The sequence below is a fragment of the Brienomyrus brachyistius genome, chromosome 13 (assembly GCF_023856365.1).
Source record: "Brienomyrus brachyistius isolate T26 chromosome 13, BBRACH_0.4, whole genome shotgun sequence".
Classification (NCBI taxonomy): domain Eukaryota; kingdom Metazoa; phylum Chordata; class Actinopteri; order Osteoglossiformes; family Mormyridae; genus Brienomyrus; species Brienomyrus brachyistius.
In genome coordinates this window covers 1,890,555-1,909,391 of record NC_064545.1, presented here as the reverse complement: position 1 = coordinate 1,909,391, position 18,837 = coordinate 1,890,555, and the positions used below count along the sequence as shown (strand labels likewise).

At 45.2% G+C, this 18,837-nt stretch overlaps 1 protein-coding gene across 2 annotated transcripts in view; it reads left to right on the top strand.

Moving 5' to 3' along the window:
* Positions 1 to 18,837, top strand: part of LOC125706243 (zinc finger homeobox protein 3-like) — a 125,356-nt gene that overhangs the window by 91,988 nt on the left and 14,531 nt on the right. For both annotated transcript variants that reach the window (XM_048972831.1, XM_048972830.1), the window contains 3 exons: positions 10,219 to 10,326; positions 17,785 to 17,918; positions 18,131 to 18,337. In XM_048972831.1, coding sequence (XP_048828788.1) covers positions 10,219 to 10,326; positions 17,785 to 17,918; positions 18,131 to 18,337 — 449 coding nt within the window. The remainder of the gene's footprint in view (positions 1 to 10,218; positions 10,327 to 17,784; positions 17,919 to 18,130; positions 18,338 to 18,837) is intronic.

The following is an 18,837-nucleotide window of genomic DNA, read 5'->3' as shown; positions in this document are numbered from 1 at the left end:
TGGGCAACCAGAGGAATAGTCTCTGACAGGAGTAGTCACTGAGGACACCAGCTATTAGCGATGAATGCTAATCCCGCGTAATGCCCAAATGAGACCGGGCTGTTAATTTCCACACCTATATGTGGAGTCAGCGCAGCTGCTTGGACTAACCTTTCATTTCATAAATGATGCTCATGTGATCTCGAGACATTACGCTAACCATTTCTGCTGAAAGTTACACCATCGTATTGGATTATGTGCTGGGGCGAAGCTCCTCATGTGCCCAACTGAATGAGTTTATAAGGCAATACGCCTCACCTCACTGTCATTAGTTCCACAAAAAAAATGCAAAGTTCTTGAAACATCAACATGCCTGCCAATAACTGGTCTATCACCATGTTACCTCTGGAGGATTTCAGAAGCTAGTAAAACAGGAAGAAGATAGTATCTAGCTTGTGGTCCCAAACAAAAAGGAAGAGGGACTGAAAGTGCTACAGATTTGCTGCAGTGCAGTGGGAATATGTTTTAATATCTGTTAAGGAATATATAGAGTGTGACATTTTTAAGACGGTACAGTTTACTTTTTGGTTATTTCTACGGCTTCTGTTCCAGTTATTGCTCTTCAAAGATAACCGGTAGTACTTTGTATGTGCTGTACACACACCTACAGTAAATTGTGGTATACATGTTTTGAAAGTGTAGTTTTACGAGCATGTAAATCTTTGTAACGTGAACTTAAATATAGCCTGATGATGTGGAATTCTGACTCCTTATATTCATGTTTCACACAAAAGAACAGTGCCTGGGAAGAAGGGAAGAAGGAGGGATGTGCCCGTGGGAAGAGAAAAATCACAACAGTAAAGAGCTCTAAAGTGTTCGTTTTTCAGGACTAGCCTGGGAATGGAATGTCCGTCTCTGTTGGGCAACATTTAAAGACCTCAAATAGTGAACTGCACAGAAATGAAGTGCTGTCACTTGACATTCCATGACCTACGCTGATGCAGCTTAAGACAGGAGACCCAGCCTTGGAAACACGGTCCGTTTGCATTACTGGGAGCGGCAGGGAAAAGAGAGCATGGCTGGGTGGCCAGAGGAGTGAACTGGGGGGGACGCATTTTCACAGCACCCACCAGGACAGGTAGGTGTCCTTGCATATATTTGCAAACTGGCGAGACTTTTGATTCTTATAGGCTAGTGTTTCTCAACTCATTCCAATGGGACTGCCAGAGAGCCACTCCCCCCCCCCCTCCACCAGCACACCTGTACCAGGTTCTTGGTCTTCATGATTGTTTGGTTCTGGTGTACTGAAAGCTTGGACTGTCTGGGGGTTCCCGAGGACTGTATTGAGAAACAATGTCACAAGCTGATGGGACGAACTTCTGAGATTAAACTCAATTAGGTGAGCTAACTAGGCATTTAACGATGAATCGCAAATCGGTTAAAAATCGAAGTTAATGTATGACGATTTAAACATGCAGATGTGGAAAATGAATCGCTACTTCAGTAGTACTTCACAGTATTTTAACAGAAAACTGGCGTGATGTTGCATTTGATTTCACAACGTCCGTTCGACATCAGATGTCACTGTGTATTCACATTGACATCGAACGTCAGTTTTTGCTTTATACCGAAAGCGAGATGGCGAGCGAGTTTGAAATTGCACCGGGCAGCGCGGTGGCGCAGTGGTAAGCGTGGCTGCCTCACAGCAAGAAGATCCTGGCTTCAGTCCCAGGTCCTTTCTGTATGGAGTTCGCACGCTGTCCCCGTTTTCGCTGGGAGCTCCGGTTTCCTCTCACGGTCCTAAGACGTACAGGGTAGGTTGATTGGTGAGTCTAAATTGGCCCTGTAGTTGTGAGAGTGTGGTGTGCTGGTGGCTGCCCAGGTTGGTTCCCGTCTGTGCCCAGGCTCCGGTCCCTGAACATGCTTTTCAGGCTCCGGTTCCTGAACATGAACATGGCTCAGCATGTCCACCGGCTCCACAGTGAAAATATTTTTGAATAAGTTTGCCTGCAGCTCATTCTGCTCAAAAAAATCGTGAGAAACTCATATCATGAACTCAGAATCGTGAATCGTATCGAATTGTGAGTTGAGTGTATCGTTACATCCATAGCGCTAACATATAAATACTGTACTGTAATGTAGTTAGTCCTGCATAATTTTTAATATTCAGTTTTTAAGGTGCTTCTCTTAAAATAATTTCCTTCAAAAATAATTTATGTGACTTTGCTTAGTACTAGTAATAATAATAAGTCTTGCACGGCATATAATAATAATAATAAGTCTTACATAGCATTTTTCATAATGAGGCAAAGGGTGGTGAAGTAATTACAAATGGTTTATCCAGAACAAACATCATGCTATTATGTGACATCAATATTATGCTTCATCCTGTCAGAAATGCTTGCTCATGTATTTGTAGCTGTAAGTGGTATTTACAGCAGGTCGAAGGATCCCAAGGTTGTCCCAAAGCACGGCCGACTGGGAAGCATGTTTGCTGGATTTTTAGTGTGATACCTTGGTGTCATTTAATCTCAATGCATTTTCCGTTGCACCTGTTTTATTTTTATGTCATCTTTTTTTGTGGGTTTCATAGAATATTCTGTTTTAAGAATAGCAGTTTCGGGCATATCAATAATAATTAGATTGCAGAGCTAGGTTTATAATGTACAAATTACTGTGGCAAAAAATACTTATCTATTAAGTCTTAATAAGAATGAAAGCAATTAGATTATCAGGGGTCCTGTGTCTCACGTCGGAAATTACGATTCCCGACGAACGATTTACAATTAGTACAGGAATAGCCAATGCCATTAACGCTGTTGTAGGTACAGTTTTCCTTTCGCCATCAGTCACAGCCCTTGGTTCAAATGGACCTGGACATCTTAAGTGCGTGCTGGGTGGGCTTGTTGTGCGGCCTGGTAGGCTGATAGCTGCTAAATTATTAATTCTTTCTGCAGAATGGCAGTGGCGCATCTACAGGTCCTGTGCTATGTGCTGCACAGGGCTCTCTTTAGGCACTGGACAGCACTAAAAGTCTGGGGAAGAAAGCAGATAGGAGATTGGGTGGCGCAGGGTTCCTGGGTTCTAGAACCTTGTGCGTTTTCCATGTTGCTAACTTCAAACGTTTGATTCTGGTTCATTCAGATTTACCTAGAGAAATTGAATAATAAAAAGAGGTTGGGAACAAACAGTTTTCCTATTAAGGGGAAAAGTCAGACACGGTACTATAGCAGCAGTCTGTCCCTTTGTCATGCCACTACCGTTGTAGGATAATTTTTCATGGTTATTTGAACTGGAAAATGAAAGAGAGGTTTGTGATTATTTCATATAAATGACAACACAATCGCATTACGGCGAATACAAATACGGAGACGGTTTTGCCATTTCTTTTTTTTTCTCTCCAAATAATGGAGGGATCTGCGCAGGAAGTCGGGGGAGACGAGAGCAGCGCCTGTCTGCGAGTGATTTTTGAATAAAAAATCTCCGGTTTGGTGGAGCTTGAAGGTTTCACGATTTCTTCTCAGCTACAGAATCCGTTTCGAGGTGGCTGGAAGCCGCACAGCTGTATGTATACATCTTACCCTTTTTTGTTGTCATGACGTCACCTTGCTGTCTGAAGCATGTGCAGCCTGCTGTGTGATGCAGGTCAGGCGTGAATCTGGGCGAAGGCTTCTGATTGGCAGCAGCCAGCATCCGTGTCGTCTGGGGCAGGCGCTCAGGTTCGGTTGCTATGATACAGCTCTGTTCTGTCATCGCCGCTTGCTCCTGCCTGGGCTGGACTCAAAAGGAAGATCACGTGCCGATCTGTGGGCCATGCAGACCTCAGCCATAGGCACCAGTACCAGTGCGCATCCTGACAGATGACGGCGTGTGTTTCTGGTTTGGGTTACGAACACAGAGCCGACAATTTCATATAAAGATACGCATAAAATATTCCCCAGTCATTCCTATGGCTCATTTGACCATTTCCTTCCTGTAATTTGGAGTCGCCTTAACATGTTTGAAATAGTAAAGGTGTGTTTTTGCTGCTGTGGGTATGTATTAAAATGCTGAACTGTGGGAACACTGACATTTGTCTGAACATCGTATAAAATACGCCGCATTTCTGCATATTGATTTACGATGTTTCTGCTGCCTGTCCCACTGTAGGCTGATCATCTGGTAAACAGGTACACTTCTGTGAATGAGGCAGCGATCTTTTTTTTATTATTTTATTTACATTTTCAGTGACCTTATCAAAAACATCCCAAGCAAAAAAATTCAATGAGTAGGACATGGTAGAGATTTAATCAACAACAATTAAAGTAAACCTCAGCAAAGCTTCAACTGTGCATCTTAAACATGACATATTTATATGCTTACATGCTGCATATCTGTATATCATTGTTATTATCATCTGTTGCACTTAGCTATTAAAATGCATTTGCAGCAGTAGCCAGCAGGACAGATGAGCTATGAACAGCACAGCCATCACGGGTTCAGGTTATGTAAGTGTTTTTTTTTTCCCTTCATTCCTTTTTTGCCAAATGAAGGATCAATACCTCCTGTGGGTTATGCATATGGAGGACCCACCGCGCTTCTGCCCCGCTTCCAAAATGCACGCAGCCCTGCTCTCCACTGCGCTCTGCACCCGTCACATTTTCCGAGCCACTGGCGAATATTTCAGACCTGATCTGATTGCCCTTTAGGATGATGTTGATTTTTACGTATTTAGTTCCCTCCGTTTGCCCCCTCCTCGCTATTCTATTCAACCCGATGCTCCACCACCACCACCCTCAAGCACATCTGTAGAGAATGGAAAGAGGATGGGGGAGAATGCGGGAAAGATGGACGTAAAGCGACCAGGCTCATTGGGATGACCTCCAGGCATGCACTCAGGTCCCAGGCCTGGGCCGCGGCTGCGAGATGCACATCCAGGCCTGTCCTTTTGGCCGGCATTGTGTGTGTGCACGGCTGTGTGAGCCTGTTACTGCACCCAGTGGCTTTCCTTTGTTGCATTTTGGGCTGAAGCTGGAGAAGACCATGAATACCAGGCCCATCTGACCCCAGAGTCATTCCTGATACACCCTGTTCTCAAATGAGAGGCACTGCATGCATTATGGCGTAATGTTAAAGTCATCTTAATGGTCTGAACATATATCTGGACAAAGTTATTCCCCGTATCTCAATATAAATGTGAATGAGGTGACCCTCTATGTCTGAAGATATTTCTGAATGAAGAGACTGAATCTGAATGAGGTAAATGTCTGACATCTGAATATGTATCTTGAATGAGGTGACTGTTTGTGTCTGAATATATATCTGAACAAGGCGACTGTATGCTAGGTCAAAGGGAGTCCCTGGGAAGAGGAGTATCTCCTGGTTAGTGTGGGTGTAGGCGCAGGTGCACGCCAATAATTAAAACTATTATGACAAACACCTGCTTGCACAGTTAAATTTGTAGTTTATGTTATTAACTCACCAAACCTTTAACACCATGCATTACCATGCTTCGGACACCTGAATTGTCAGTGTAAATTTAGATGCCTCCAGCTGCTTGGGGTTATGTCAGGGTCAAGGTGGGGGGGGGGGGGGGGTGTAACTCAGCCCAGTGTCACAAGGGACACATATTTCTACATTCTGTAGTGTGTGGAATATGGTGGTCCTCTTTGTAAATTCAACATAAACATCGTGTGATGTAGAGTAAAAGCATTTTACTCATTTTTTTTAATGTCTTCAATGTTTTTAAATGTTTTTTTTTAAAATGGCTGATGGTTGATTGTATCTGAGTGTCCCTTTTTGGGGTGAAGGACATTTCTAGCGTCTCACTGGGGGAGTTGGACATTTGAAGGGGGCATGTGTCTTTTTTTACCCCCTGTTGTGGGGATTTCTGGAGGTGGGTGGGTGCAGAGTTGCTGATAGTAAGAGCAGACGATGCATTAAGCCCCCAAATCCGCCCCGTCCCCCAGCGTGGTGTCTGTGTGCCATTGTTCTATGGTATAGTGTCGATTTCATTTTACACCACAATGTCCAGGGACAAGCCTGCTTTGATATTGGGAGTGGGGGGTAGTTTTCAGGTGCCAAAGATATGGGGGGGGATGGATATGTTCCACGCAGAATGACACAAAGGGGGTGGGAGGTGTCACAAAGTTGCATTTGCAGAACAGTATGGCGATCAGAAAGTACCTCTGCAATCTGACATTGAGCAGGGAACTGAGACACAGAATAACAGTTTGTATAGAGTCTCCTGGTTCACATGAAAACAATACTTATAATAATAATCATGTCTGAGCCCAAGCATCAGGGGCAGCCGCACACGCACAGGCTGCTGGTGCCTCCCCGCCCGTCGTCGGGGCCTGGAAATGGGCTGCGTGGAAAGTGCTTGTTACGGAGGGAGGAACAGCCTCGCTGATCTGCTCCTGCTTCTGCTCGTCAGTTCGGCCGGATTATAGAAGACCAGAGGAAGCTAAGAAAATGCCTGTGGAATTCTCTCCTGCTGCCTTTTAAGAAGTCTCCTCTGGAAGCCCATGCTTGCCGTCAATTATTTATTTCCTGGTTTGTCTCTGTTTACTATGATTTCCATGATGGTGGCGTTAATGTAACGTTGTCACTGGGAGATGAGGAGTTTGTCTCGTGCTCATCTCCCAGTGGTCATCGGAAGGTTCCAGCAGAATTCCTCAGCTTCAGTCTGATTTTATTATCGTTGTAAATTTCTAAGAGTGCCTCAGATCTGTATTTGTGCATGTGTGCGCGTTTCTGCCTGTCTGCTCCTCTCAGTGTGCTCGCTGCTTGTGTAGGGTGCCACCTATGGGTAAGTCTGCGTCTCTGCACGCTGCTTAGTAAATGTCGGCGGTGCACAGGAAGCAGCCGCTATCATTTCTGCCTGAATCCCTAGTCAGAGCATTTAGCAGAGGTGCTCGGGATCTCAGATACAAGGAAAAAATATCTTAAATAGGGAAATCAACTCTTGCATGTATAACATTGTCAGAAAATGCATAATTGCCATAATAATTTACGAAATTTGCATCTAATTTTGATCATTTTTGTTTTAGGGTTTAATTACAATAATTCATTTCGACCATCAAGTTCTGTTGAAGAATAGTAAGATGTAAGAGTAAGATGGTGACGTTTGAGTGTCACTCGTTTGATTATCGGAAAAGGTTGCCTTTTCGTCGTATCTGGCACCATCGTTTGGTCCTGGCTTTCTGCTCTTGGGCCCTAGATGACCTTTTGTTAATTACCGCTCGCCTGCCTTTAATCATCGAGTAGCGCCACTCACAGCAAATGAGGAGTAAATGTATCGATCCGTCCTGCTTGGAGATGCAGGGACCCCGAATGGAATTAAAGGCACGCGCCCCTGCACGCGCCTGCCACCCGCCGTCCCCGCCGCCGCTGGCCACCCTCATATATCTTCCCAGAAAAAATGAAATGAAGTGGCGGTGGGAGGGTTCAGCAGGGGGCGGTCACTCGCGGGGGTCGTCAGCATGACAGCGCCGTGAAATGAGGCCAAATTACGTTGGCTGGATGGAAATGTAAACGTTAAGGTGAACCGTGAGAGCCATTTTGGAACAGCACCTGCCGAATTGTAAAATAGGCCTGCCATTCAATTGCTTTGTTGTGGGCCTTCAAAAATTTCTATATCTGTGTACTGTATATACCGGGCTTCATAGCAAGGCATGTGTATTGGTATAACTGTATTTTATTCATATGTACACTCAGGGCCACTTAATGAGGTATCCTTAAGTACTGCTGTGTAGGACCCCCTTTTTGTCCCTGGAACCATAATGGTTAACAACTTGTATGTCCAGAGATGTCTTTCTGTACACCGCTGTTGTACTGAGCTGTTATTTCTGCACTTGTAGCCTTTCTGTCAGCTTTAACGAGTCTGGCCATTCTCGTCTGGGCTCTCATTAACATTAAATGTTTTCAGAAACAGAACTGCCGCTCGCTGGATGCTTTTTTTGTTTATTGCATAATTTTTTTGTAAACCCTGGACACAGTAGTATGTGGAAATCTACCACGTTGGCCTCAATCACGCCCTGTTTAATATCACTCTCATCACTCCTGCTAGCTGTATAGTTTCTGAACCTTTTGAACTGATTGGCTGTTTGGAGGAGCAGGCTGTTTGCAAGTGTACCTTACAAAGTGGCTGCTGACTGCTTGGTGAACTGTGCATGTAGGTTTTCTATGTAGCAGTTACATAGTGATTCAAATAACAGAAGTTCTCTGGGAGATGCTGGCATATAAAAAAATGTTGCCAGCACTTATATACAGTTTTCGGTGTTGTTCCAGTTGCCGTCTTCTCATGGCCTGTCGAGAAACCTGGTTTCTGGGGACGTGGAGGAAGTTGAAGCAGAATGAAGGCAAACATACACATCAGTCTGCTCTCCCTGCACCTCACTGTCATCCGAGACCTGCCCCATAGCGTGTTCTCCCATCTGACCGGCCGTCATGTGATTGGCCTCCAGCCCTATGGTCCCTGGGGCGATAATTCACGCTGCCATTGGCCCTGGACACAATCCTTACCGAATCAGAGTTGTCTCACAACATTATACCTGTTCATTGGTAACAGGTGCGCTCCCCCCAAATTTCTTATCAAATTGCCCGTAGTTGTACATGTGTGACTCGATGGTGTGTGAGTGTGCCCTGTGATGAGTTGGCACCCCATCCTGAGTTGTTTCCTGCCCTGCGCCCATAGCCTCTGAGATAGGCTCCAGACCCCCCAAGACCCTGAATAGGATAAGCGGTTACAGAAAATGGATGAATGGTAACAGATGCATGATTTCAGGTTTTTTTGAACCTGAGCATTTATATTCCCAGCAGACATTTGAGTGTGTAGCAGACTGCATAGTGTGACAGTTTTAATCATCATTTTGGTAGTGGAATAGCCTATTTGCTGTCATATTTACTGCCCTTGTGGTGAATTGGCTTTCTTATGTACATAATTGACGTGGACTTTGATTTCCCTGGGCCTGAACTTCCTTCTTTCCCCTCCGCCATCTGTGTGGTTCGCTGGCCCTTAATGTTGCCATACGAAGGCTCACCTGAGCGGATGCTTACCGTCGCAGTTCTCCCGCAACACCCTCGTGCACTTCGACGGGCAGCGCGCCCGTTCCCCCTCGCTGCTGTGCGGCAATAAATGTACAGGATATTTTTCTGTTGTTGTGCTGTCAATATATCAATAACTTGATGTAAAAAGCTCCGAGTGTGGAAGCATTTTTCCGAAGAACATTCAAGTGCATTTGACAAGAATTAGCTGAGTTGTGTAGTAACCGATAAGAGTTATTGACTGTGCAGTTTACTGTTGAGCAATCAATGCTATCATGTATTTAGCACAATACCTTTAAACAAAGTGATCGGCACAGGGAATTCTGGGAGTAACGGGGGCCAATAAACGGGTCTGACAGGCTGATTTTACTGTCCATTTCCTGTCATCCTTCAGCCCGTTATCCCCTGAGCTGACATTTGTTGTTCTTAATTTCTGTCTGTTGCATATGGATAAACGCCTCAGTGCTGCTGGGGGCCAGGTTCTCCATTCCTCCTGGCAAAAAGTGTAGAAGTATGATGTTTTCAAAGGTGGATGTGTTTGATTTCACATTGCCTGCATAATTTAGTGAGCGGGCTTAGGGGTAGTGACACACGACCATAAGTAAGTGAAGGTAACGACTCGGGGCTGCTCTACTGAATTCAGTCAGGCTGATGGAGCAGAAACATGCCCTACCCTCCGTGTGACATTCAGTGTCATGTACGTGATCTCTCCCAGTCACAGGAAGTCACTGGAGACAAACACATGAGGACCATAAATGGAAAAAATACAGCTGTGAATGAAGCAATATGAATTTCCCTTTAATTATCCTTATTTTAAATATTATTATTATTATTGATGCTGTTCTCATCATCATCATCTTCATTAACAATAATAATAATAATAAGTAGAAAATCATAATTTCGTCCGGAGATGTTTTCCATTAACTATTTATTCACAGAATTATTGCATTAATATAAAAAAAGATATTACTCTTAAAATATTATTTCCGCTTTCACGATTTTATTTTTAAAACAGTCCAGGGAGATGCAGGGAACATGGAAGAACGAAGCTCTCCCAATTTATTTGCTAACCTTTTAAATGCATCAGCACACGTAGTTCATGTGCCTCCCTAAATTAAAAAAAAAAGAAAAACTGCAGCCGTCCCTTTAAGTGTATCGACCAATTCTGATGGAGTACTAATTTACATGTGCTGTTCTCTCCTCCCCCTTCAGGAGAGTTGAGTGAGGATGTGGAGGCGGCTGGTGAGACCGCTGCAGACCAGGAGGACCAAACCAAAGACAGAGAGAGTGGGGGGGAGAAGGAGACCAGCAAAGCACCAGGTAAAGCCCGTCTTTTAGACTTTTAAATCGTGCATTGTGGGAATTACCTTGTTTATATGCATTTCTGAGCTGTACTGGAAAGGGTTTACTTGTGTGTTTCTGCCATATCACTGTTAAACTAGTTAAATGAGAGTTGAGTTGCACATTAACATTTATTTCAACATCCTTGCCATAACATGCCCTGTTTTTCCAAATGGCTGTAAATGTGATCGGGTAAGACCAGCACTGAATATTCACTGGAGGAATAAGGCTGAAAATGTACTGGGTCTGTGGGTTTAATGAGAGCTGGGAAATGTATTTGGGGGCGTGTGAGTTCCCTGCACATGGAGTCTTTACTGGGGGCGGGGGGGGGGGGGGGGTTAAGCAGCATTTAACAGTGACATCCACACTTGGGGAACAGCAGTAATGTCCTGGTGTGCCTCATCAGGGATGAAACTCCATCCTGCTGGCTTAACGGGGGCCTGTGTGACAATAATGTCACATCGCCCTGCCTCGCAGTGTGATACAGCTATGTCTGGCTTCCACCTGCTTGTTGTGCCCCCCCTAGGCGAGGTCATGTGATTCTATCAGCTGTGGGACCAGGGTTCCATGTTGCAGCCAGTTGGGGGCTGCATAGCCAATCACTGATCTCCTAACACCCAACTTCCTCTTCTCCTGGAATTATTTCCAGATTTTTTTTTTTTATTCCTCATTTTGTTTTTTGAGATATTTCCTGTTGGCTCTCCAAGGCCTCTATGCCACAGCACCAGTCCTAAGATGTAGGGAAATTGGATCGCTGCTAAATTACTGGTGGTTATAATTTGGCCAGAGTGTCTCTCCCTGTCATTGGGAGGTAATAACAGGATGACATGATACTTCGGATAGACGTGTGACGAGACTTAGCCCTGCCCTGTTTCACCCTCATTTAGCTGGCTGATACCTGCGCTCTGACTGTTCCTGCAGGTGGCAGTAGCGTGTGGCATCTCCCACACAATGGTCTCCCCTGTCGTTGTTAACAATGGTGTGAGCATTAGAGTCTCTGTGGTTAGATTTTGGTAATGACGAGCCTGTTCAAGTACAGCCCATTTCCTGTCTTCATTATCTGTCGTCTCGTTCCGTGCGCTACCTACGAAAAAACAGAACATGTCCGCTCGCTGCAGGTCCGCTTTGAATCTTTAAAGATAAGAACGGCACACGTGAACCCTTCAATGTGGGAAGTTATTCCGAGCCCACAAAGAGCCTAACATGTCCATCGGACGTTTCTGAGAAATGGCTTCTAACACATCAGAATAACAGACTTTAAAGGGATATAAAATAAGCCGTGTGATTAAAAATTTACTGATACCTGTGCTCGAGCATTAGCATTTTTGCTTCTAAAAAGCAAGCGGTTTAAGGCCTGATGGCAGTCCTCCCCCATCACCGCACGATTGCTAAATAAGTGCCCTTCCACGTCTCTGCAAAGCAAAGGCACGCTTACGTATGAAACATTTACAGGTTCCCAACGCCTTATTAGAGGGACCTAGTTAAAAATAGCGCGTGTGTTTGTTGGCGGGAGAGAGCTGCTGTTTGATGTCTTTGAAAGCCCTCTAGGTGGGGAGGTTGCAGACATGACGGGAACCTGCATCTGGGATCTGAGAGGCGTTTGGTGATACCAGATTAATGGAACGCTGTTTTTTTTCTTCTTTGTTTTACTTTTATGACTCACTGACATCATGGTCATCCAGGGAAACTGCTTATTATATTCTACAGCTGTTAAGTTCCCGAAATCCAAACTGTAGAAACGATATTATGTGAAAGTTGTTTTGCCGAAACCATTTACCTGGAGGGATTTGTTTAAGTTTTGGCTCTAGTGCCAGTGATCAGCTAACTGGCGTAAAGATACTTTAACGAAGGTGCACTCTTCATATTTTTTTTTAACGCTCCTCTTCAGACTGACAGTCACTGGCATTAGCCAAAGCCGCTGGAAGTGCTTTTAATATAACGGACAGTCGGCAGTATTGTGCACAGAGGGATCACATTATCCCACATTTTCACGTGCAGATGCAAACACACATGCACACACACACATGCTCAAGCGAGAGCATAGACACACACACACACACACGGGCTGCTTTGTTTTTAATTATTTGCCGGGAGACAGGGGAGCGAGAGGCTCGAAGAACAATAGCGGGTATCGGCTGTACATTGAAATCATTACTTATTTAAACAATAAATATGTTGGCAGAATCCGCAATTTAGCCACCTTCCCAATAAGCAATCAGGGGGTTGTTTGTAATGCTGGCTATAAAATATTTATAAACAGCCCCGAGCAGTTTTACTCTTACTGTGCCTTTTCTGTGAAGGCAGGGATAGGGAAATGGGGATGGAGAACCAAATCAACATTACGGGGAGAAGAGTATTAATGCTGTCACTGTGTGTGTGTGTGTGTGTGTGTGTGTGTGTGTGTGTGTGTGTGTGTGTGTGTGTGTGCGTGTGTGTGCGTGTGTGTGTGCGTGCATGTGTGTGTTGTGGTGATAGTGTCCTGGGTGCAGAGCGAAAGGTGGGGGCTCAGATGGAAGAGGGCAGATTGTTACACTTTAGCGTGAAGAGGAATAGCCACAATAGGATTTCACATGTTTAACATAAATATATTGGGAGGGCTGGAATGAAATTGGGTGGTGGGGGGCGGTCAACGGTGAGGGTTATGAATAATTCCCCCTCCTTAATTTTCATCACCCTCGCAGACTCTCAAATTACTGAAGCGGCGGAGAGAGGGAGAGAGAGGAAAATGATATTATGGAGCGGGTCATCTGGCTTCTGACAGTACGCTGCACCCAGACAAATTGGTCCGATCTCTTTCTTTATTTATTCATTCATACGGATCTCAGTGATTGCATGTGTGCCGGGGAGCTCTGCGCTGCATCGTACCCGCGTGGGTGAGAAAGGAGAGACAGGGGCCAGGTTAGTGCAGCCACAGGCTTTGTGCAGGGGGAGCCACAGCACCCCCTACAAACAGAACAGAGGAATAGCATGCACTCATGTAACCCTTCCAGTGTCTCCTGTGCAGTAGTTACTTTCTCTATGCTGTTCCTCCATGCCGAGTAACCATAGTGATGAAATTCTTGATAAAACAACCAATGGAATGACTTTAATGGTCTCTCACATTTGAATTTTTTCTTCAATATCAACACTGGATGCTTTTAACTTTTTGTTAGTTCACGCTTTTCATAAGCAGTCATGAAAGCATTTGGCAATGAGTGATGTCGCAACCTCAATTTCCTATCTGTTCATTGTGACATCACCATTACATTTGCATACAATTAGTACCCACACTACACTACAGAGGATTCACACTTGGAAGGGCACCTTAGTTTATTTAGAATCATTCTTATAACAGTTGTTCTGCCATATTTATCATTAAAAAGCTTTTCTTTTAAGTCTGATGTAATATAAATATAACAATAGAATATATACTGTCCAACTTTTTTTCTTTATCATATAATTAATCATCTAGTGGTGCTAAGAGAAGTTGAAAGAGAGATTTGTCACTATTATTCTAGTAACCCCAAGGAGCTGTATTTCTTTGTTAGATCAAAAACCAGCAGTTTTTGCTGCATATGATAGCATTCTTATAGTAAACATTGCCCATTATCTCCTATTAACACTGGGATACTGTCATATCCTTAGGAATTTATCATGTGTAACATCTACATTGTTGTATTTGCTTAAAAATGGGTAACTTCTTTGTTTCCATGACCAAGCCCTTTGCTGCATATAGTGTCAGTCAAAAGTTTGGACACACTTACCCCTAGAAATGTTTATTTGTACTATTTTCTATTTTGGAATAATTAAAACTGTAACATAACGTATATGGAATTATGCACTGACCAGAAAAATATTTACTAAAATAAAGTCATTTGTTTTGGGGGATGGGGGGGGCAACTCTGCAGGTTGGGACTCAGAAGATTGCCAGTTGAAATCCTGTAGTCAGCAGAATGGCGTCCCAATTGGGCCTTAGCAAGGCCCTTAACCCTAACTGAGGGGGGCCTGGCTGACCCCACTGTCTCCTCTATGCCAGTTTCATGAGGTGGCCTCCTGGGATGCTTTTCCAGCTGTCCTGAAGCAGGTCCCACATGTATGCTGAACACTCATTGGCCGCTTTTCCTTTACTGTCTGGTCCAACTCCCCCAAAGCCTGGCATGTCCAAACTTTTGACTGGTACTGTATATGGGTGTGATACGTGGGTTTCCCCCCAAAATAATGACAATGGCTGTATTATGGTACCAGAGGACCTGTGGGGATGGCTCCGATAGCATCCCTCTCCTGCTCAGACCCCCGATCCTCTTCCAGATCCCCCCCCCCCAGGTTGGTGCTGACATCCTGCCCACTGGTTGAGTGATGCAGCTACGCTACAATAGCGAAAGGCAGGTGCCAAATTCCACTTCACTTACCGGACAGAGAAGCACAAAGGACCCCGGTTACGGAAAAGAGCCATGAATTAATAATCATGCCCCTGACCCGCGAGATTCTGCTCTACACCCGAGCGCCGGGGGTTTGATGAAAATCCGACCCACGGTCCTGTCAAAACAGGCCCACGTCTGAAAAGTGGACAGATTGGCTCAGGAGAATTCAGCGACGACATGCTTATTAAATTAATCTCACTGTATGTTCCGGCATGCCGGTAACACCATAGTTCATCACACTGAGTACCAGAAGTGACACTTCGGCCCGGAGTGTAAGATGAACTCTGTTGCCGTTGGATCAAGCTCTGGTGCAAATAAAAGCCATCTGCGGCAGCTCCTTTACAAGCCGGCTTTAAATGATAGCGTGTCCTTCTTAGTCAAGCAAGCTGCTGTGAAACCCTGGGGGGGTGGGGCAACCCCCAGTGCGAGCCCGTGTTTGATACCGGCCCGTCACATGACTCTCGGTCTCCATGTGGAACCCCCTTCGTTCCCTGGTCCATGCGTACTTGTTTTTTTCCCCCTCTAATAACAGAAAAATAGGTGACGGATATTGTGACGTGTGCAACGGCAGGTATATGTCTACTCGGGCCACATGGCACATGTTTAACGGCTCCAAGGAGACCCTGTAAGCTGTATGGGCAGTGTCATAAAGTTAATCTCCCCCTCCCCAGTACTCCAGCATGAGCCTGATTCCTTGGGGGCACGCTGCATGGATTTCAGAAGCTCAGCTGTGCCCCCTGCAGGCAGAGCACAGAAGCAGCATGCCAGCTGCCCCCGGGGAAGCCAGACCGTTCGGCCCTTCAGTGGTCAGCCCCAGGGAGGTTCATTTTTACCCAATGAGCGGCTTTTTGTTTAACATTTCCTTTGTTTATTGGTGGATGTGTTTAATGGGATTGGGTCAGGCTGGACCTAATAAGCTTTTTTTGGCTGACCCCTGTTTCACTGGGAGATCTAGTGGGCTGCTCTAAACGAGTGATGGGGCCCCACGGTTTAATCAGCTCAGCTGTCCTGGCCCTGATTACTACTGACACTTTAATGTCTAAAGCCAGGCCTTGGTCAGTCCACCCTAACCCGCACCCTGCCCCCCCCCCCCCATCCTAAGCCCATGTCTCAGTGCCCCCGCCAGCACTGTACAAATCGAGCCAAATTTAACTCTTTATGGCCTCGTTAAGGACCAGCAAAACACCTTCTTAAGTGTCACATTAAGTCCTTAGTGCTGGCAGCTGGCAAAATGTACCACCCCCCCCACCCCGAGCCCGTCTGTGCCAGCTCCCTGTGGATTAGGCCGCTTTACAAGCCTGGCGCTGCCTGCCCTCTTCACCTCCTTGTCTGTTACACGATTCATTTTGTGGCTCCTGTTTTATTTGGCTGCCCCCCCCCTCCCCCACCGGGCACCGCGCCGATGACGGATTAGTGATGTCTGGCCACAGCTAGCTGTACACGCCTGCTGCTGTGATGGAAACCTGGGCTCTTTGCAGGAGTTTACGCCTTTTAGCATCTTTAGCGATATGTGCGACTCTGACGCTGTTCCGAGCCCCCTCCCCTCTGTGCTGTTCCTGCCTCACTTAGCTGAAGGTGACGTTCATGTCTCATGCTATATTAAGCAGTGGCACTGCCACGGACAGTTAGAGAAGAAGCAGAGGATACAGTCACTCACTACAGTTGTGGCCCAGCCAGGTGTTTTTGGGTAGGACCTTTATAATTCATGAACTAGGATCTGGAGAAACTTCTCCTGTTCAGCACCTCTGCGCAGAGGAGCTTGGTTAGGTCCATGTGACACTTGTGGTGTCGTGTTGGTGGTGCCTCCTACTCGGGCTTGACAGGGAGCCACTGAAGCTGCACCAAGCACCGGCTCCTGTGTGCCGCTCCCTGCCTGGCCCATGGGGACTTCCCGAAGCTCACTTAGCTGCTTAAAAAAATCCCAATTAAGTCCATAGTTCTGCTGTGTAAGCATAAAGGCAGCCGACAGGGATGGGGTTTACCTGGGGGTATCGCGCTATCAGTCAGACCTTCTCCAGGGACCTTAAAATATGTGAGGTTTTATCATTTCCAAACTCAGCTATCACGCTGGACCCCTCCTGTCTGACAGCAACATACATTTCCATAAAGTATTGCATTGACTTCTGGACCCTATAGCAACTAAAACTGCTATTTTGGAACCAATGACCGTCTTAAATGTCCTGTGGTCAGGGACAGTGTGTACTCTTAAGTAAAAATCCTAGTCCTAAATCACCCTCCTAGTTAATTTGCTGTCTTTACTTAAGAGTACACGGTGTGATTGTTTCAGGTCTTTTAAGTAGAAGTTTTCTGCTAATGCATTTAGTCAGTTCACAGATTCAAAGGTTACAGTGTTTGAATGTTATTGTTTCCATTTGTCATTCTGTTTATAACTGCAAACCGAAAATCTGTGGTGCAATTTAGTTTTAATATGTGGTTGAGTTTCTAAGATGAAACAATATTTAGCGAATCATACAATACATACAAAAGAAAAAAAAATAGATTCAACTTTTTTTTTGCTTTGTTATTATAGCAACACCAGTAGAAGTCCGGACAGAAGGAGTGATGTGGATCTCTTTTTTTTAAACCTAGATGCCTTTTAAGATGCTGGCTGCACATTTAACTCCTCCCGCAGCCGTGTGAACCTGTTAGCCTTCTTGATAACACGGCCGTAACTTCAAACATGAACTCTCAGGAGTGGGTAGAACGTGAACCAATTTGATATTGCAAAATGTTTTGACTCTGAATGTGTTCTGGAACTTGATATCCCGGTGATCAGACATCGATGCAGACAGCTGGCGAGGGCTTCTGAGAAGCTCTGGTATTTCTTTGGGTTTCAGGGGAGAAGATGAGGAGACAGTGGGGGGTAAAGGTTTTTTTCAGATCAGCTGATCCTTGGTAAATATGACTACATCCAGTTGAATAGACATTTGAAGGCGCTTCCCTCCCTCTAAAGGATGCTGCTGATTGACTCGTACCCACACTTCTGAGCTTGGGCTCATCTTAGAAGCCTTCTGTCTTTGTTCCCCCTGTGCAACAGCATGCGTCCAGGCAGAAAGGGATCACACGGATTCCCCCGTCTCCTCCAAACGCCCACCCTCCAAGTCGGGAGTGACAGAAGGTCTGCTTTCGTCTAAGTGCCCGAAAACAGCTGAGAAAAGCACTGACGAGCAGGTGAGCTTGGTCATTGGAGGTCTGTGCCTGAAAGACGTCATTGGCTATTTGGTACATATTGGTCTTAGTTTAGAAAGTAATAATGACATATTTCCACTGTACTCTAGCTATTAGAAAATAATCCCCCCCATGACAGTAAAAGAGGTTTACAGATATAATAACAAAATAATTAAATAAGCATTGACGTATAATGTGAGCTCCCTCTCTATCAGACCCAGGTGTACCAGTGTCCCTATTGCAAGTACAGTAATGGCGACCTGAACCGCATGAGGATGCACGTGATGACGCAGCACTCGGTGCAGCCCATGTTCCGCTGCCCGCTCTGCCAGGACATGCTCAACAGCAAGGTCCACCTGCAGCTGCACCTGACGCACCTGCACAGCGTGTCGCCCGACTGCGTGGACAAGCTGATCGCCACGGTAGGGGCGTGGGCATCCCTGGGCAGGCAGTGTCTATGTCCCCATGAAGTCTTCTGGGTCAATCCTTTGTGAGAAAGACATTGCTTAGCTGTAGGTGGTCTTTAAGAGTAGTTGGTTCCACTTCTGGCCTGTCGTTACCTGATAAAGATTCCCTCAATCTTTATCCCCATCTCCTGTTTCATCTGAGATGTTATTTTGGCTAAAGGCTGCCTTGGCCACTGAATCGTTCTGTCTTTTATCATTAAATACGACTCTACCATGTCACTGTGAGCTTGCATTAGTGTAAAAAAGCATATCTTAGTGCCTTGATAATACTTGAGCGTATTGTGGGGATATAATGACGTAGGATGCAGTCAGTTAAAATATAAACAAAGAAATTTGTTTTTTGAAGAAAAGAAATGGTTTTAAGGGATAATTCAGCAGGCAATTTATGAAACAGTTTCATGTTTTCCTGTAATTCTTTCATCACTCTTTTTATATTGCTTGTTATTCACTCCCTA